The following is a 21,249-nucleotide window of genomic DNA, read 5'->3' as shown; positions in this document are numbered from 1 at the left end:
ATATCATCTATGGGTATGCCTTACATTATCAACTATAAACACACTCAAGCAAGGAAGTGCCGAGTACCTCAAGCGTTGATGTTTGAAATCTTTTACTCTGGAAGGAAGCTATTATACTTGGCATTGTGCATCTTAATAATAATGATAATGGCTTTTCTTTTGCATTTGCATCACATAAATCCCTATCTAAGTGAGTTTATTATCCAAAGGAATACACTGCATCAACATCAAACCTTTATCCACTGTGGGTTCGGATACATGAATCCTTTTTCTCCATTGTGCCATGTTAAAAGTTATACTCTCATTTAAATCTAATAAAGAATGATTATTTCTAATATTTTCTAACTAAGCCTTTTTAGGTCTAAATCTATCTTTCTTAATATAAGTTTAATTTAATACACTACTTTCCTAATCGGCTCATTGGAAGGACGTCATTTTATGTGAAAAAATACTCAATGAATTTATCCCTCTTGAATATCCACTTGGGGAACTCAATCACACTTCCTTGAGTGTAAACACAGAACTCACCCATTCAAAAAACAAGCTATGTATAACCAAATTCTTTGATAACTCTCGGGGAACATGCACATCTATAATGTGAGTAATAAGTAGAAAACTAATTGTGATGCCCATGTCCTATCCTAATTAGTTGAGTCCGAGGCTGGCCAAATTCGGGCTTCGATGAGTACATAACAAGAATATCGTAGCTAGCAAGAACGACTCGATCAATGTAATAGGTGAGGTCGACCAACTGGGTTAAAGACCTATCGAGTCTCTACCTATGTTTAAGTCTTTGATGACAACACTATTCCTTATAGGCTAGTTGAAGCCCTCTGACACAAGACTTGGAGGAGAGCCGAGGCCCCTAGGAGAAGAAAAGTTTATACTTAGCACGGTCACCTCCCTATTCTAGCCAAGTCTCATTGACAAGTTTTGATTGATAATGGGAAACTTAATATAACCATATCTTCATACGAGCATATTCATAAGAAGATATCAAAAAGTTCTCTCTGAGCCACCCTCAGATAACATACTTACTCATTGTATATATTTTTCCCAACTCTTAGGGAAAACCCTTCAGTAATCAACCATGTGCACCAAGTAAGCCCTGGATGGCGATTACCCCCTTTGCAACAAAATCTACAAGTAGTGAGCAAGTCCCTTTCAGTCGATGAGTTTAGAGACTATTAATTCTTGTGTAAGGTGAGGCTTATCAAGGCAATGGTAAGTTAAAAAAGGCAATAGCTAACCTCAAATGGTGCTTTGCGACAAGATTCACAACGAGTAGCGAGCCATTTTGCTTCAACAAGTAAGTCTAGGTGTTTTCCCTACGAAGACCATAAAGTTTGCCATAAAGCAAGGCCCATAAACATTAAATATAGAGAGAGAGAGAGCGAGGGAGAGAGAGGGGGGGGGATGGGGCGAACTAGCAAATGGGGTGGGAGAAGGAAATTTCCCCCCCTTTTGAGACCCATAAACATTAAATTGCATTATGAGAGAAAAAGGAATATGGGGGAATTAGAGAAGGAAAGAATTGCAATTTGAAAAATCAATTACGGTAGGGAAACTAATTATGGAAAGAAGGGCTATTAGGAGGGAGAGATTTTAATTAGGATTACCTATGTTATTTTTATGATTATTATGTGATTTGATTTTGGTTGTGATTTTTCTTTTTTGAGGGCTTCCTAGCAACATCTAGGTCAAGAGGGAGAGACAATCTATCTCTCTAATTGTAGATCATTGTATCTTGCTTTGGTGTTGAAGAATTAATACAAGAATCATCCATCAATTCTCAATTTCTTGCAGTTTTATTGTTGTTTTTGATGATTTCACATTCAAGTTGTATCAAATTGGTATCAGAGCCGTGTCCTAGACCAAAATCACAGTTCACTAAAATATGCCACATAATTCCTTCCCTTAGCTAATTTTGCTTATTGAAGATCGCCCATTATTGTTTTTTTCCATTTTTTGTGGTTTTGAACTTAGATCCATGAATGACAACAAAGAAGATGGAGGCATTAGGAGAGATGGAACAACTCAAGGCCGGGATAGAGGAAAAATATGCTTGAATGGACGGAAGGTTCACAACAATGGAAGTCTATTGTCCATGGAAACCGAAATATAAAATTGATTCGAGAACATGGAAAGCATGATGAGGAAATTAATCGAGATGTAGTCAAAGGCTTTGCTGGCTAGTCCTGGGGCTGATCTGAAAGGAAAGAGAGTTCAAGAAGAAAATGATGAAGTAGAGATGATTTTTCCTCAATAACCATCCCAAGGGCTCCGATGGGAGGTGCATCAAGGTATCCCAAAGAAGGGACTGCAAGGAGTGGGAAGGTCGAAGCCTTTCGGAGACCATCTAGGCAGGATGGACAGTGGGTTGGAGGAAGCAGCGGTTTGATCAAATCATGGGGTCCAAATCAGCTAAGGGAGGAAGTGAGAGAATCTTACCATCACTTTAGGGGGGAAATAACGGATGAAGAAACCATTGGGGTATGGAGGCCATATCAAGGAAGTTAAAAATGCTTGTCTTTAAAGGGAGAGATGCTCAGGGATGGGTATATCGAGTAGAGAACTACTTTGCTATCAATGGGTTTACAGAAGGGGAGAAACTCATGGCGGCGAACCTATGCTTGGAGGGGAAAAACCTTGCTTGGTTTTAGTGGAGAGAGGCCAGATATCTTTTCTATTCGTGGAGATAATTTAAGGATTGCTTATTGGAATGTTTCTGAGTCATTTAGGAAGGAGTCCTCCATAAGCAGTTCTATTTATTAACATAAGAGGAGACTGTTATGGATTATCAAGAGAAATTTGAGTTACTATTAGGAAGATTAAGGGGAAATTAAGAGGAAGGGTTGGAAGGAAATTTCATGAAAGGCCTTAAGGAAAACATATAAGCAGAGTTCAGGGTGTTGAGGCTTAGAGGTCTTAGAGAAATGATGGAACTGGCAAAAAAGGCGGAGGAGAAATATCAGAGAGAGAAGGTGAAATAATCTGAATTTTTTTTTGAAATGATTTTTTTTTTAAATAAAAACTTTGAATTTCAGTGTCACGCCTTATTAAAGAAGAGGGAAGAGAGAGAAAGTTGTTAATTAAATTTTCATCTATCAATTTTGTTCACAGATCTCTTCTATTTATTGCAAATAACTCAAATCTTATTTTTGTTCTCAATGATTTTGATTATCATATAGATTTTCTTATAATGAACATAATTGATTATTTTATGATAAAAGGTTAGCTGTTAACACTATAAAATCAGTTGTCTATTAAAATATAATATCCTGCATAGGAGAGTGGGATGAAAGACAGAGAGTGATTACTCTTTATTAATTTAATGAAGCCACCAGTAATGAATATTGATTAATTGAATATGATTTTTGATTAATTGGATAAGTGATAATTTATATGACTGATGATCAACTGGGAATTAATTGGGATAAAGATGCTGAAAATGTTACATTAAAGCTGGATGTCCTGCCTTGCTAAATCATACATTGATGTATGCATGTATTGTTATCACTTATAATATTGATAGATTAGATGCATTGATAATACATAAATAAATGATGCATATGAATAGATAAGATATATTCTTTTAGTGATTTATGAATAATTCTTACACCGTTGTTTTACCGATTTATTGAATTTTATATTAATTATTAATTTTTAAATTCATTGTAAAAATTTCTTGCTTTTATTATTAGTTATTTTGCATTTTATTAATAATATCTGGTCATTAATTATATTGACTGCTATTTATTATATTTGACTGAGCATATCATATTGATTCTTTAGTCATTACTTTGAAAGCTTTAGTGAGTTTTGGATTACTGCTGAGCTTTTGAGTTCATTATGTGAATTTTTAATGATTTTATGTCAGGGAATGGGTCATGACCAGTTGGAGTGAGATTGTCAGAGATCCTCATATTTTCTTTAAATTTTTTTTATATATTTTCATTTATTATTTTATAGTTAGGAGTTCGTGATAGATTAGTGATTATAGTGATCTCTTGCTAGTACAAATGACATTTTGGGTGAATAACTAAAAAATATCTTGATGTTTATGATTTAAAACTATGGGAGCGAGTTATGGAGCACGTAGTGGGATAAAGGCTTGATGTTGTTGTTATTGTTGTTGTTGTTTATGATTTTGGTTGTTTTCACTGGTATTATTTATATTGATTATTTATAGAAGTTTTGATATATTTTTAAAATGATAAATAGACCATTCTTTTTAATTTGATTTTGGGGTGTTATAGAAGGCTAGCAGGAGCAACACTATGGGAGGGCTTATAGGAGTACCTCCATGAACCTAATACTAAGGATCGAACAATATCTTTTCAGAGGGAAGCCCCGAAGGAGAAGAGTACTGGAGTTCATCCTGGAGGCAATTTCAAATGCCTCAGAGAAGCAAATGTATAGGATATGCGAGCAAATAGGTTATGCTTCAGGTGTGATGAGATATTTACACCAGGGCATAGGTGCAAGAATCGAGCCCTTCAGGTCTTAATGGTCATTAAAGGGGAAGAGGAGAGCGAGGATGATCTTGAGGATATCATTGAGGAGGTAGAGTAGTTACATTTAGATGTGATAGACGTGTCCTTAAATTCTGTAATGGGATTCACCTGAAATCGCACCATGAAGGTAAGAGGGTAAATTGGGGAGCAATCAGAGGTGGTTTCTGGTGGATAGTGGAGATGGACCGATTGAGGTTGAAATTAGTGAAGACTAAAGGATATGGGTTGATGATGGGAACGAGCAAGATAGAGATGAGCCGGGGAATATGTAAAGTGGTGGTGATAACATTTCTGGACATTCTGGTGGTGGAAGACTTCCTTCAACTGGAGTTAGGAAGTACAAATATGATTCTTGGGATAAAGTGGCTATAGATCATAGGGGGCATGAAAGTGAACCGAAAATCATTAACCATAGAGATATAGGTGGAGGGGAAGGTGGTGCTTCAAAGGGATGCTAGCTTATGTAATACCATAATATCACTTAAAACTATGCTTAACACGATGAATGATGCAGGCTTGGTGTATTTGGTGGAGTGACAAAGCATAGAAGGGGTCAAAGAGTAGGAGATAAGGGAGATTCCAGTGGTGGTCCAGCATATTCTACAACAGTATCAGAATGTATTTTAGCCATTTATTGGGTTACCACCGCCATGAGAGCATGAGCATGCCATCAATCTAAACGTGGAAACTTCTTCTACAAGTGTCAGACCATACCATTACCCCCAACTTCAGAAAGATGAGATAGAGAGGCTAATTAAGGAGATGATTGATGCAAGGATCATCAGACCTAATGTGAGTCTCTTCTCTAGTCCTATCCTATTGGTGAAGAAGGATGATAATTGGAGGTTCTGTGTGGATTATAGAGCTTTAAATAAGGAAACATTGCTAGATAAATTTTCCATTCCAATGATTGAAGAACTCTTGGATGATTTATTTGGAGCAGTGATTTTCTCCAAGATTGAGTTAAAGTCGGTATACCATCAAATCAAGATAAAGACATCTGATGTGCACAAGACGGCCTTTAGGACATATGAAGGGCACTATGAGTTCTTGGTGATGCCCTTTGGTGTCATCAATGCTCCTGCCACCATTCAATCTCTTATGAATTGAGTGTTTTAGCCCCATCTCAGAAGGTTTGTCTTGGTATTCTTTGATGATATCTTAATATACAACAAGACAAAGGCTGAACATTGGAAGCACTTGAAGACCGTAATGGAGTCCTTGAGAGAGCATCAGTTGTTTGCCAATTGGAAAGAGTGCACGTTTGGGCAGTCACAAGTGGAGTATTTAGGGCATGTGTCAAAGAGAGGGCATGTCAGCTGACCAGTCCAAGATTCAGGCCAAGTGGACTGACCTCTATTTAAGAACTTAATGAAGCTGTGGCGGTTCTTAGGGCTCACCAGTTACTATCGAAAGTTTGTGAAGGGATACGACACCATAACAAGACCTTTAATAGAGCAATTGAAAAAGGATAACTTCAAGTGGGGGGAAGAAGCGACATGAATCTTTTAGAAGTTAAATACCGCTACGACCAGTGTACTAATACTGACACTCCCATGTTTTGGGCGATCATTTGTGGTGGAGACAGATGCATCAGGTTATGGGCTAGGAGCAATACTAATGCAAAACAAGAGGCCTATTGCATACTTTAGATAGGTGCTCATAGTCAAGGCAAGGTTTAAGTCGGTGTATGAGCCGAAGGTGATGGAGATGGTCTTGGCTATTCAGACATGGCGGCCATATTTGCTGGGGAGACATTTCATAGTCAGGATAGATCATATGAGCCTTAAGTATTTGTTGGAACAACGGATGGTCACTGAACACTAGGGATTGCTATCCAAGTTGCTTGGATATGACTTTAAGATCCTGTACCAGCAAGAACTAGGAAACAAGGCAACAGATGCCTTGTTCAGGAGAGTCGAGGAATCGCATTTGACGATCTTTTTAGTACCATTGATCTTAGATTGGGAGGTATTGGGACAAGAGAGTGAGCAGAATGAAGAGTTGAGGAAGATTAGAGAGAAGATGCTGAAGGATCCAGACAGTTACCAAGGTTATGTTTTGAAGGGGGGATAGTTACTTTGCTTAAGGAGATTTGTGTTATCCTGAACCTCTGGTTACATTCCCAAGCTACTGTAAGACTTCAATGGCAGTGCAATAGGGGGACAATCCGGAGTTCAAAAGACATATAGTCGACTTTCAGTGAAGTTATATTGGACGGGGATTTGTTGTGATGTAGAGGACTAGGTAGCTAAATGCATGTGTGCCAATGGCATAAGTACTTAGCCATGATGCCATCTGGGTTACTACAACCCGTAGCCCTACTGGAGAGGTTGTGGGAGGAGGTGATGATGGATTTCATTGAAGGGTTTCCATAGTCCGAAGGGTTTTCAGTGATGCTGGTAGTAGTGGATCGTCTGAGTAAATATACACATTTCATCCATCTGAAGCACCCTTACACCAGGGCCACAATAGCTTTTGATTTTATATGAGGAGTGGTATGCTTGCATTGGTTTCCAAAAGCCATTGTGTCAGAAAGAGACGGTATTCCTTAGCCATTTCTTGAGTTATTTCGTTTACAGGGGATAGTCTTGAAGAGAGGTACAACCTACCACTCTCAGACAGATTCAACCGAAGTGTAAAAATCTATTTAAGATGCTTTGTATCATACACACTGAAGAGTTGGGCAAGGTGGATTACGTGGGACGAATGTTGTTGCAACACCTCGTACTTCTCAGTAGCAAAGATCACTCCCTTTAGGATTCTCTGTGGGAGAGACTCATCTCATTTGATTAAGTATGGGGACATTGCTACACCAATGTCTAGTGTAGAGCAGTATTTAGAGGAGAGGGACATTATACTATCTGAGATCAAGGGGCATTTATTGAGAGCCCAACAAATCATGAAAAGGAGGACCGATGAGCATAGAAGAGAGGTAAATTTGAACTAGGAGATATGATTTACTTAAAATTGAGACCCTACAGATACAAAACACTAGCCGGAATAAGGAATGAAAAGTTATCCCCATGATACTTTGGGCCTTATGAGATCTTAGAGCGCATTGGGGAAGTAGCCTATCGATTGAGGCTACTACCATCATTAGAGTTGTACTAGTCTTTCATGTCGCATAGCTGAGGAAAGTGATATGAGAGCATACCCCATAAACACTTGCTCCCAACTTTGACAGAGGACATGGAGGTTATTTTGGAACCCTTGGAAGTAGTGGGTGTACGCAGAGGGGAGACAGGGGCACAGGAGGTGCTAATCAAGTGGAAGGATGCCAGATCATGATGCCACATAGGAACCGTTCGAGACTATCAGGAGAGTTCTCAAATTTCCATCTTGAGGATAAGGTGAATTTTGGGGAGGGGAGTATTGATACAGAGGGAGGGTGGCTGACTGTTCTAGCAATTGGTTCAGCCTACCATTCCAGCAATTGGTACAGCTGGATGGGACCGGACCAATAGAGGGTGCGGGAACCGGAAATTTGGCCCCCCTTGTGGGGTCTAGCAACTTTAAATTTCATTATGAGAAAAAGAGGAATAAGAGGGGATTAGGGAAGAAAAGAATTGTAATTTTAAATTCAGTTAGAGGAGCGAAATTAATTTTTGAAAAGAAGAGCAATTTTGAGGGAGAATTGGAGAGAGTTTAATCAAAATTACCCAGGTTGTTTTTGGGATTGATTTATGCTGTAGTTTTTTTTCTTTAAGAGCTTTCTAGCGACGTCTAGGTCACGTGGGAGAGACGATCTACCTCTCTAATTGTGGATCATTGTATCTTGCTTTGGTGTTGAATAATTAATACAAGAATCATCCATCGATACTCAATTTCCTACAATTTTATTGTCGTTTTTTGTTGATTTCACATTCAAGACGTATCAAATTCGATCTACCTCTCTAATTCTAGATCATTGTATCTTACTTTGGTGTTGAAGAATTAATACAAGAATCATCCATCGAATCTCAATTTCATGTAGTTTTATTGTTGTTTTTCACTGATTTCACATTCAAGGCATATCATACACCTTGCAGAGTCAAAGATAGATGTTAGCAAACACAGCGTCATGGTAAATTCATATTTCAGCAAGCAAGTAATATTTTGGTCTTTATCTTTAAGTATCAAGTTCATAATTTATTCCAGTAATAGGTTTTTGTTACCAGTAAGTTAGCCGAGTTATGAATTGGTGAATGCTAGTAAATTATTTACAAGCATAAACATATCTTTCATAAAAGATGAGTCGTTATTAAACTGAGCTCAGCAGTTAAAAATTTTAGTTAGTCATTTCTAAGCTAGTTCTACTAAAACCACACTTTATATGCCAACCATTCATGACAAAAAGCTTAGTTAAAGACAAAAAGAAATACATCAATTCAATATAGGTACAAGTACAAAAATCAAAAGACAAGTATTTAAAAATTTCCTTTCATTTTATTTCTTAAAATTTTATATTACAATTGCCTTGGCCAAAAAAATTTATAAATGTAAAGTGATGTCAGCCATTGGTCTCATTTGCCCCATCATTTTACTTAGCTTAAAAAATCAGCTACGAAAAGTTAGCCTTATCCTTGAACTTACCATCCAGCTCCTTAGAGACAATCAGCTTTCCCATGCAAAATTAAATCCTAACACTAAACTTATTGTTGAGGATCTTCTAGTCGTGAGAAGAGTGGAGATCAAAATTTTCTTCCTTTTCTTGATTTCTGCTTTCAATCTGGTAACCTTTATAGCTGCTTGGTTCTTCATCAACTACTCATTCTTCTTCAAATCAGTATCATTGCCCAGCTCCAATTTGTGGGCCACCTCCTTCCTACGTAGTTTAGCCTTTAAAGCGTCCACCTCATCAATTGACTGTTGAGTACAGTATTCTTTCTTAAGGAGCGTCCCCATGAACTGACATCCTTTCCTTAAGGTTGCAACCTTCACCATAACTCATTGATAATTAAGGGCCAAGGTGAAGAGTGCTGTTATGAAAGTCCAACGAGCTCATCGCAGCGAAGGCGAGCTCATCCTTTGGGATTTCCTTGAAAGTATCCATAAAGGCCTTTGAGTACCTCAATGGCTACCGACTCCACGGGATCACTCAATGTGGATGTGCCTTAAAGAATAGAGGCAACTTGCTTTCCTTATCCCTCAATTGCCTTAGGCTTGGGCCTTGTCACCCCCTCGATGCTCCTCCAAGCCGTGTCCTTGTCAATGATAATCTCTCTTCTCATAGCAGGGGGAGAAACTGTGACCACCTGTGAGTCATCCTCAATATGAACCATCTTAGTTTCAACAATCCTGTCTAACTTAGTAGGTAGCTCAATTGAACAAAGGTGAACTGCATCGACTACGGGGATGCTATTCTCTACCTTATTAGAGGGAGGCTTTGCCTTTGAAACTTCATATCAACTATATTCACTACTCGAGTTGTTACTTTCTTTGAATTGATGTGGAAATATGCTTAAATTTTTCTTGATATAAAATTTATGAAAGCCTAGTAAAAGAACGCAAGCATATGTGCTGAATCAAGTAATAACGTGATAGAGAAGAGTGTCGCTCCCACGAGGAAGTATTCTGCTTAGTTAGAATCAATATAATACTATTTAATTTAAATGCATAATTTATCCCACTTAATATAAAAATGGATGTTTTTAGTTTTTGCCATTCAATGGAAGCTTGCAAGAAAATTTGATACTAATGGAAATTAAATGTTTTGAACTATTGAATGGAAGACAAAATAGTTTTCCTAATGAGAATATTTATTTTAGATATAAATCAGAGCATATGCATATATAGATCTCTGTCGAGCTTTTACCAGTGAAAAAGAAAGTTTAAGGCCTTCCTACAATTATAGTATTTCCATACAACCAAAAAGTTTAACATCCTATGTTTAGGTATGGTCACATTCCATTTCAATACAGCTATTTATTTCAATATTCCCCCATCAAGACTATATATCACACTAGATATTAATATTATATATATGACCATTGTATGCATTAAATGAAAAACGACAGATATTGAAAATATCCATGAAAAATTTAAAGTACAAGAGTCTACATTAGTACTTACTATATATAAAATAAAATTATATCATTTCATTCATATGAAAAAGATAGAGGATAATGAATAAGAAAAATGTCATACGGAAGGATCAATTGATATTCTTCACACTCCCTATTTCCATAATTGATTCCCTTACACAATAGAGGCTATGATTTCACAAAAGAAAGTATCTAACACTTTCCTAGCCTCTCTTAGAATTTACTCTAATGGGGAACTTGAAGAAGATACTATTGTACAAGACTCCATTTAAATGACTAAACTTCATAAACAAAACAACTGAAAAACTATTTATACATGTATAGAAACGAGGTCAGGCGTTGTGACACTCGATAAGCTAGCATTGTGATGGTGTAAATTGAATTAGCGCCTAGACGCTGTTATATATACTCCACTACAATATTGGGCTAACCTGACACGTAATTTGGCGAACCATTACGTCTTTTGTTTAAATTGGCACAGCTCCTCGGGATTCCTTGCTTGATTTCGGGATTTCAGTCGGGATTTCGGGCAGATATCGTGGATCCGTCGGGTTTGAGGTATGTATGCTGGATTTCCATCTTCGTTTCTAATGGATTTTATACAAAGGTCAACACTCATCAATCGACTGCTGAGTATAGTATTCTTTCTTAAGGAGTGACCGCACGAACTGACATCCTTTCCTTAAGGTTGCAACCTTTACCATAACTCATTGATAATTAAGGGCCAAGGTGAAGAGTGTTTGTTATGAAAGTCCAACGAGCTCATCCCAGTGAAGGTGAGCTCATCCTTTGGGATTTCCTTGAAAGTATCCATGAAGGCCTTCGAGTACCTAAATGGTTGTTGACCTGCTGAAATAAAAAAGAGAAGAAAAAAAAATCAATCAAAACCAAATCTTACCTACTCTGCCATCGCACGTCGTCGCCGTTCCCCGCACGTCGCACGTCGTTCGGCACGATCTCGCGTCACTTCTCCCCACGATCGCCGAACAACTCATTTCGAGTCGTTAAAAGGCTCAAGGCAACGAGGCCTTCGGCCTCCTCTTCTCCCGCTCCTGCTCATTCCCGCAAGCTCTCCCTTTCTCCGATCTCTGGACCCCCCGACCCCGTCTCCTCTCCGACTCCTGCATCGCCGTCCGACTTCGCACCTTCTTAGGATCGGAAGTTCCGACATTTTAGTCAGAACAACAACGGGCGCCCGCTCACAGTGGAGATAACTTTCTCCATTTCGGGCACCTCTTCGGCTGGATCCCGTGAGAGAAAGAGAGAAAAGAAAGAGAGAGAGAGAAAGAAATAGAGGAAAAAGGTAGATCTCCCTACCTCTTGTCCAGGCCGTCGCCTCCTCCGGCTCCCTCTGGTTGTTCGACTCCACTCCTTCGAACGACTTTCCCTTCCAGTCGGACCGGAAGACTGACATTTTGATCGGGAGCAACTACGGGAGCTCACTGCCCGTGAAGCTCATGCTTGCCCTTTCGCCTCGGTCTCCGAGCCCTGCCCGACTCCCCCTTGGCCGTCCGACCTTGCTCCTCCGGCTCTTCCTTCCTGTCCGAACGGAAGTTACAACGTTTTGATCGGAAGCACCAACAGGAGCCCGCTGGAAGTGAAGGTAACTTCCTTCCTTTCACGCACTTCTTCGGCCAAATACTGTAAATTGGCCTAATTAGCCGAGAGAGAGGGAGGGATTATAATGTCATTATAATTATTTTTAATTAAAATTAATTATGATTAATTAAAATTGATTTTAATTATATAATTATAATTAATTTGATTAATTATAATTAAATAATTATTATTAATTTTTAATTAATTTTAATTAGAATATATTTTAGTTAATTATAATTTGTAATGCTTAATCATTATTAATTATTATTTATTAATTATAATTTATTAAAGTTAATTAATAATTATTAGTTATAATTAAAACTAATTATAACTAATTATTCTAATTAATTTTAATAAGCTGTAATTGATTATTTTAATTAATTATGATTAGTTAACAAAAAATAATTATAATTAACTAATTAATTATAATTAATAAATGATCTCTCTCTCGATCCTCGAGCCAACATCGCCAACCCTACGAAGGTACGAAATCTCCTAAACTCAGATTGTCGTTTCGTTGTAAGCGACGGACCGGAAAACCGCCTATACACGCCTTTATTGCGCGTGGTGGGATGGGACCCCGGTCCGACGCCTACGACGAGGCGGACAATCGCCTAAACTCTACTTCGGTATTCGTGGCGCACCGGAAAACCGCCTATACACGCCTTTATTGCGCGTGGTGGGAAGGGACCCCGGTACGGTGCCTACGGCAAGGCGGGGTTACTTATAAGTACCCGTACACGGGGGAACTTTTCTTCAACAAGTCCACCAAAGCACAAAGCAAAAGACCGAATAAAATATCCTATAGTTCACACAAAGCCCAAGGCTGAACTAAGAGGATTTCATCATCAAAAAGTTTATTATGCTAATGTCCGCCGCACAAAGCACAGTGCAGAAGGAACTAAAATCTCACGACTCAAGCTAAAGCTACGAAAAAAAGCATCCTGAAAGAGATACACGCCTCAGCGATGCACGTCACTTGAAGGTTCAAACGACCTCTTATTGTCAAACGGACGGCATTATTGTGATCAGGATGTCGAATTCTGTTAGGTCGGGGCCCCTCACAGTCGAATCAGATGAGATCGGTCAAAAGGGATGACCGACCTGAATAAATATTTAAAATGCCTCATGTCTTGTAGGGACATTTTAAACCCAAACTGGTGAATAAAGTGATACACGCCTCAGCGACGCACGTCACTTGAAGGGTCAAACGACCTATGATTTCCAAATTGACGGCATCGTTGTGATCAGGACGTCGAATTCTATTAGGTCGGGGCTCCTCGCAATCGAACTAGGGCGTTATCCAAATGATGTCTGATTGACAAACGGACTTCGTCGTTGTGTCCGGAACACTGTCACGAACAACTACCGAATGCTCGTAGGCTCCAAATATTCAACCACAAAGGATGAGTCAAAATCTATCAACTTTAGTAAAATTAGCATTGGGAAGCGCCGACGTCATTTTGTCAACCTCGCACTTTAATTTCGGGTGTTGGTCATCCCTTTTGACCGATCTCATCCGGTTCGACTATGAGGGGCCCTGACCGGAACATCGTCAATACCCTAAATACACTATCAATTTGTTTAATTGAGGTCAACACATAAATCGAGATGATTCCAAATCGACTGCACTTATTTCGTGAAAAATTTAGCCTCTACATTACTCAAACAACCTCTGATCGTGAAACGGAGGCCTTGAAGGCCTAATATGAATGTATTAAGAAAAATATACTGGTCATTGCAACCGTATATTTGTTTGATGATTCGAACCTTGTCGACTTCTATTGATCTGCATAGAAGGATCGGGTTCGAACTCGAATTCACTTATTGACCCGCGCAACATCCCTAGACGTCACGTGCTCGTAGGCTCCAAATATTCAACCACAGAAGATGACTCAAAATCTATCAACTTCAGTAAAATTAGCATTGGGAAACGCATTTCCCATGGCTCAAGTTTGAAATCTGAATGTATGTAAAAGGTCGGATCCAACATGCCCAAATATGACTGGATTGCTGGACATCAGCAATACCATAAATGCACTACCAATTCGTCTAATTTCGATATTCGCAAAATTGACATAGAAAACAGTCACATAAAATGGAGGCTTTCCGATGTAAGAAAGGGAGAGGTAGACCTGAAAATAATTTGTTAGAAACTATTAGAAATGAACTTTCTTTATTAGATTTAAATGAAAATTTGACTCTTAATAGGACAATGGAGAAAAATGATTTATGTAGCTGATCCCACGTAGTGTGATAAAAGCTTGTTTTTGTTGTACCCTTGCATCCTCTTCTATGTCCTTTATTTTTGTATAACAGGTTTGATACCCCTGCATATGATACATAAATATCATCTCATCCTCCAACTTCGTTGATTGAGCATAATTAATTTCATCTACATGAGAATTGTTGAACATCGACTTCCAATTTTATCATCTCGTCTTCCAAATTTCTTATTTTAGAGGCTGTCTCACCCATAAATATTGTATTTTTTTCAAATAACAACCCTTGCATCTTTTAAGATTTGAAATTCTTAGCTGTATGTTTGTAAGAATTAGAATGCAAGCTTCATGAATGAGGTGGGTGAAGAGAGGTGCTTCGGGTTGTCCAAAATGATCTGGAACCTGGAGAGAATTGTACGTCAAGCATTTAAGTTTTTAGCCTTTTCTAGAGGTTTATGACAGGGGCTAAATAAATAATCATATCAAAATCTTGTGTTGTTTTGTTTGAATTGCTTAGACTTCATTTGGTAACGTAGTGTTTTGATGTTTGATAAGAAACAAGGTTACTGTTATTCTCATAGATATGAATTAGCTTCTCTGCTTGTGTGTTGCCAATAGTGTTGAAGTACTGCATTCAAGCTTAACATTTGTTACTCCATTTGGGTTGGCTAATGTTGCGAGGAAAAATATTTTTGAAAGCAGTTGTGGGTATTATTTTATTTATTTATTTTGAAAAAAGCGAATCTTTCTTATAGCTACCACATTCTAATAGATTTGATTATAAAAAATAGTTTTTATGATATATAAAAGCAATACAAAAGAAGTTGAATAGGGATGTAACTACTACCTAAAAAACAAGCTTGGAGGAAGTTGGTCCAAATTGAGCCTTAGTTGAACAATTTGCTTTACCCAAAATATTGACTCCAAAAACATTTAAAAGATCATTGTGAGGGTAGCGAACCAAACATGAACAACAAATCTAAGAAAATTGAAGTGGATCTCAAAAACCATGGGCAACACCAGTTGATCAATCCAATCAATTAGTGTGCATTCGGTGAATTGTTTTCCAATGCCTTTATTATATCTTATTTTTTCTTCTCCACACAGTAAACACGGTGTTCTCTGCATTTATGCAGTCAGAGTTAGAAGAACTGGATAAGATGGAGCCATCTTCTGCTGCATGCAATGAGTAAGTGTTTATATAAGATTTCTCTTTGCAGTGCACCGAATCAATCATTCCCGATGGAATAAAATAAAATTTTCTCGTTCTACCCAAAGAAGCTCCAATTTTTCTCAAGCCTGACTGTTCCTTTTGTGGATAATTCAGTGTTCTCTCTTCTATGGAAGGAATACCAGATGCTCTTCTTCCCATGTGAGTCAACAGTCTTATAAACCCGTAATGCTTTTCCTTTGAAATTTCCTTGCTCACTATTTTGATGAGAAAGTTTTCAAAGAAGGAAATCATTCACCCTGCAACTACTAGGTATGTTCTTACATTTGTGCACTATAAATCATTTAGTGGATGCCGAGAAGAAACCAACCATGGGTTTTATTTATAATGCTATGGATGAGGCCAAGGAGTTGATTCCACACAACTTGGGAGGAGAGGAGGCAAGTTATAGAGAGATTTGAGATATCATTGATGCTCGGTGGGAGGTACAGTTACACCGTCATCTACATGCAGTGACATATTATCTTAATCCTCAATTTTAATATTCAGAGATGAAATCTTCAAACCCAGAGGTGAAGCTTGGTTTGTATCATTGCATGGAACGACTCATACCGGAGCAAACAGATAGGGAGCTTGCAGATTTACAACTTGTTCTATTTCGGAATAAAGAGGGTTTTTTTGGTCTGCATGCATCAAAATCAACCATTGCCAAATGGTCTCCAGGTATACTTATTTTGGTAAATGCAAATCACTTTATTAAATTCTGATTATCTTTTTTCTTCTTCAAAACAATTGAATGATGGATCCAATTTGGTGATTCCACCCCTGAGTTACAAAGTTTTGCTGTTAGAGTTTTGGACCTCACTTGTTCTTCTTCTGGGTGTGAGCGAAACTGGAGTACATATAGTCAAGTGCAAACAAAGAGAAAAAATCGGCTATCAACACTCAGAATGAACTCCCTTGTATATATTATGCACAACAAGAGATTAAGAGATAGGAGGTTAAGGAATAAGGGGTTGAAGGATGATGAAGACCCGTTGGTGTGTGATGATGTGTCATCTGATGAGTGGTTCATAGATGATGAGACAGATTTGCCATTATCAGATTTACAGCTAGAGGATCTAAGTGTGGATGTCTTGAGGGGCGAAGTAGATCAAGTGGGCACATCCACTAGTACCAAACTACACATATCCACTAGCTCTGCAGCACAACAATCAAATAAATGTATTCCACAACTTCTTATATGCTATTGCATTATATTTATATCAAATGAGAAATTAACATGATAATGATCTTTTCTCTTATTGAACAGGGAAAAGAAAAGTGAGTCATATTGAAGATGATGATGATATGACATTTATGGATACAATTGGAGAAGAAGATTCCCTTGAAGACCCATTTAGTGATGTGATATGATTGAATTTTATATGTTCTTTGTACTTTGGGAGTTTTGTTAAACAAATATTTTGTGATTTTGTACTTTGGGACCTGATTTTATTATATCTATTTTCTTACTTTCTACTATTTTCATATATCATTTAGATGTTTTTATTGTATGATAGAATATTGCCATTATTTACCTGTTAAAACCCTTAAATTCTCCTTTACGCAATTCTGCGTCCGTGAGGCTTATGCCTCAGACCACCTCGAGGCTTACGCCTCGTCTCACGGATGAAAACCGTCTCGAAACTTATTTACTCAATTTTAAACCTTGGTCCCTTTGAAGATTGAAGGAACTTAGTGCCAACAAAGGCCTTTGAAGACTTGTGCAGAGCCACCATCTCACATATGAGAGCTCAAACTACCGAGAAAGTGCAAGGGAGAACATGTAAAGCATAGAACAAAATGTTGCGCCCCTCTCATTTAGGTGACGAGGTATTTTTAAAGGGGAATAGTGACTGGAATGTCAAGGCTTTAGTCACATCTATCATTAATGCCCTAGATTACAATCATATATTCATCATTACGGAAAGATCTTGTAATTTTCTTCATTCTCTCGCTCATGATATTGCCATTATGAAGTAAAATGGAAGTATCCCCAAGGCCCCCAACCAACGAAGCAAAATAATCATTCTATTTCCCACCTTGCAAGTAATTTCCTTCAACTCGTCTCATCAAGGGTTGGAAGTTGTTATCGCTTTTCTCACACAGAATATATCCTACTTGCTACACGAAAAGTTATTTCTTAGTTTCCCTAGTAAAGTGCTGAAAAGTTAAAGGCAACAACTCATCATCATCATAGATTATCATGTAAAGAATAAAGCGCTTGCCATATATGGAATTACATAGTCACCAAAATAAAGTAAATTATGCAAATAAAGCAAGGAAATAATACAAACTTGTCACAAGGGTGGACAAGAAAGTAAAATTTTAAATTAGAATATTTTTTACATGACATGCTTACATAAAAAAAAGACAAGGAGGGATGAGCTTACTCGTTTTCAAAGAAAATTCTAAATACATTATCTAATAATAATTCAGGTGCAAGTACTCATTCTTCACTAAGTACTATAGGATGAAGAGCCCCCTTGCAATAAATTGACTTGACCTCCTCAATGAGATGTAAGTTACCACCATCTTGGCCTTGAGCTTCACTAACTTTTTATGCAGCAAGGAAACCTTGTCAGTCACTCCACTCACCCTTTAGGAGGCCCCATGTTCTTCACTAAGTACGGCTTGAATGCTTTGAATCTTCTCCAGTAAACTAACTTGCTAAGTGAAGTTGTACATGTTTTATTATTATTATTATTATTATTATTATTATTATTTTGAGTTGTACATGTTAAGTAGCCCTTAAGGAGGGATCTTAGCGCCTAGAGTGCCAATTGAGGTGGAGAATATTGGAGTTGCTGTAGTCGACGTAGTTGGAGCCACAGGAAGTTCAACGTTGTTTCGTTGACATGTGCACCCTCCAAGTTTGGTGATCGAAGTAACCTCCTTGAAGGATGACGCATGTTGATCTACAATACTCATCACTGTTAGAGTCATTCCTATAGCAAAGGGAGAAGATTAGGAAGTAAAAACTCTTTGCTCAAAAAGCTCAAAGAGACTTTTAGCAGCCTATTGTGCAAGTTTACCATTCTTATGTACAACCAAAGCACGTATTTATTATTCTTAGTGTTTCGAACTTGCTTGATGGGCTCCCTAATAACTCACGTGAGGATAGGTAGACCCTTGACTCGTTAGAAGTTTGTGGCACTAGCCCTTCAGACATGAATCTCTCGAAAGTAAAAAAGGAGTGTTTCTTCCCTTCACTCTAGCTAACAACAAGTTTGGCTAGTGTAGGAGTTAGCATCGCTCCTTGAGGTGTTGCTACCTCAATAATGACAACGATAATTGTTTCTTGCTTGGTGTGGGGTCACCTCGCAGTGAGGGGTATATTCTTAAAACTTTAGGAATGGGTCACTCTTCTTAGGCTCTTCTCAGCCATCATACAGTCTTGCTGCCTCCACTATTGTGATGCCCCAAAATCTAAATTAGAAGAATTTTTTATTTTATTTTTTTATTAATCTACTAGAGCCTTTAATTTCAATTTCAATTAAAACAGAGAAAACATCTTGATATCATACCATCTGTTAATATATCATTATTCAAACCTAAGGTGAATTTTTTAATTTCCTTACTTTTTTATAGAAAATGTATTTCAAGGGGACATGGATCAATGCATTAGGGTAAATAAGGAACTGACCCAAAAGGACATGAAGAAAAGAAAATCTTGCTCGGTTAAACTCGTTCTCTCCCCCAAAGAGGATTCTTAATTGTTAGCGAGCACCTCAAATCCTACTGGCCTTTTCCTATGATGACAACATTTGAAATTTAAATCCTCTTCGGGAATACTATGTTAATTTTTCTAGAAAGCTCTTTCAATTTCTCTTTAACATTCAACCACTTGGTTTATTTGTTTGAATTTGGTGTGAAATTAAACTGAGAAACTTAGTTTATTCTGTTGTTAAATTCTTTCTTTTTAGGATATATTTTTCTTTATTCTTATGTCACCTAGGTTTACATTTCTACGATGCTTGTCTTATTTCATATATTGATAAAGTTTTCTTTCATAATTTTCTTGTAGGAACTTTGAAGATGGATTTCCCAACTTATTCATCTCTAATGCTCATGGAATTCGTGGACAACATGTTTCCTTTTTGGCCTCATTTAGTTCTCCTGGGGTAATATTTGAGCAGTTATCAATCATCTATGCTCTACCAAGGTTGTTCGTCTCCTCATTTACAGTAGTCCTTCCATTCTTTCCTACGGGATCTTACGAGCGTATGGAAGAAGAAGGAGATGTAGCAACAGCTTTCACTCTTGCTAGAATCTTGTCAAACATACCGATTTCAAGGGGAGGACCAAGCAGTTTAGTGATTTTTGATATCCATGCTTTGCAGGTTAATTTGATAATACGTGTATTTACTGATATATTTGATTTACACTCTTTTTTGGTAGATCTAAGACTGATTCCTTCCATTAAAACTGTCGAACTAGTTAAATTTTGATTTTCACCCAATATTCTTTTTTACTTCTGTTTTCTACAGGAAAGGTTCTACTTTGGGGATAATGTACTGCCATTCTTTGAGAGTGGGATGCCTCTGCTTAAGAACAGACTTCAGCAGCTTCCAGATTCTGACAATGTCAGACAGCTTCCTGAGTAAACTTCCACAATTCACAATTCCTCTTTTGGTTCACCTAGACATGTCCTTGCAAAAACTAAAAAATAGTTGCATAAAGGAAAAATTCCTATTTTTTTTTATATTTGTTGCATGTTAGAAAATTTATAATGGTGGATTTAGAATTTCTAATCTTAGTGTTACACAAAGATCTGCACATAAAGAGGCCAGAGTTTTTATTAAAAAAATCTAGAAGGGAAAAAAACTATGGTGTCTATCCCAAATGAAATAATCTATTATGTAAGAGTATAGAAGTCCTCTCTTATGCTCAATTATAGAATACAAGATTATGACGTATAGAACCCTAGCTTGGCCTGTTATAGATGGAATAGAGAATGCTTGAGAAATTATGAAGCGTGATGGAGATCAAAAGATGAAAGTCAATTAGTACATATTAGTGTTCTCGATGAATAGTGGTTGGTAGAAACAATCATCGAGTAATAGGTTTAGTGATCATAATCAAACTATGATGGTCTGGAGTGGACAACCGAGTGATGACAATCAATCGATTCACTCAAGCGATGATTACAATGTTGAGCAGGTTATGATAGTTTTTGGCAGTGATCATTGGGAAAAGATCTTGATTTCTTCAAACCTTTATGCTCTCTCCAACTACAAATCTCTCTAATATAAATAATAAGAATCTATTTATAATTTTTGTGAGCTTTTTTGGGGTAATTTTAGTCTAAATCTCCAAAATACTCTGTTGGAGGGCCTCTGTTGATTGCCTTAATTAGTAGGTCTTTCCTTAGGCATTTAAGTGACTTAATGTCATTAGAATTTAGGGATTTTTATATGTCTAACACTTAAAACTATTCTATTTACTTATCTAACATATAAACTTTACTATTTACTATTCTACCATCTAAAAGTTTACGCCCTCATCAAAACTATCACTGTCGTCACATATCTCACGTCGACCCTGTCTTTCTGAAACGTCTTTTTCGCCTTCATCGGCTCTTCTGGTCGACGAATTCACCTATCCACTTTCTTCTTCTTCGGACTGTCGTCGTGCCATCTCTGATCCACTTCCACCTTCAACCTCCCCGT

At 37.6% G+C, this 21,249-nt stretch overlaps 1 protein-coding gene across 3 annotated transcripts in view; it reads left to right on the top strand.

Moving 5' to 3' along the window:
- The window catches only part of LOC110098202 (ribose-phosphate pyrophosphokinase 4), a 42,782-nt gene that overhangs the window by 8,385 nt on the left and 13,148 nt on the right, over positions 1 to 21,249 (top strand). For 2 of the 3 annotated variants that reach the window (XM_028694237.1, XM_020824943.2), the window contains exons 2-3: positions 19,605 to 19,920; positions 20,068 to 20,163. In XM_028694237.1, the coding sequence (XP_028550070.1) occupies positions 19,605 to 19,920; positions 20,068 to 20,163 (412 nt within the window). Of the gene's footprint in view, positions 1 to 19,604; positions 19,921 to 20,067; positions 20,181 to 21,249 lie in introns of all 3 variants that reach the window. The other variant, XR_003700511.1, reaches the window with a different exon arrangement.

This window comes from Dendrobium catenatum, unplaced genomic scaffold, assembly GCF_001605985.2.
Source record: "Dendrobium catenatum unplaced genomic scaffold, ASM160598v2 fragScaff_scaffold_418, whole genome shotgun sequence".
Taxonomy (NCBI): domain Eukaryota; kingdom Viridiplantae; phylum Streptophyta; class Magnoliopsida; order Asparagales; family Orchidaceae; genus Dendrobium; species Dendrobium catenatum.
This window is presented reverse-complemented; position numbering and strand designations above follow the sequence as displayed.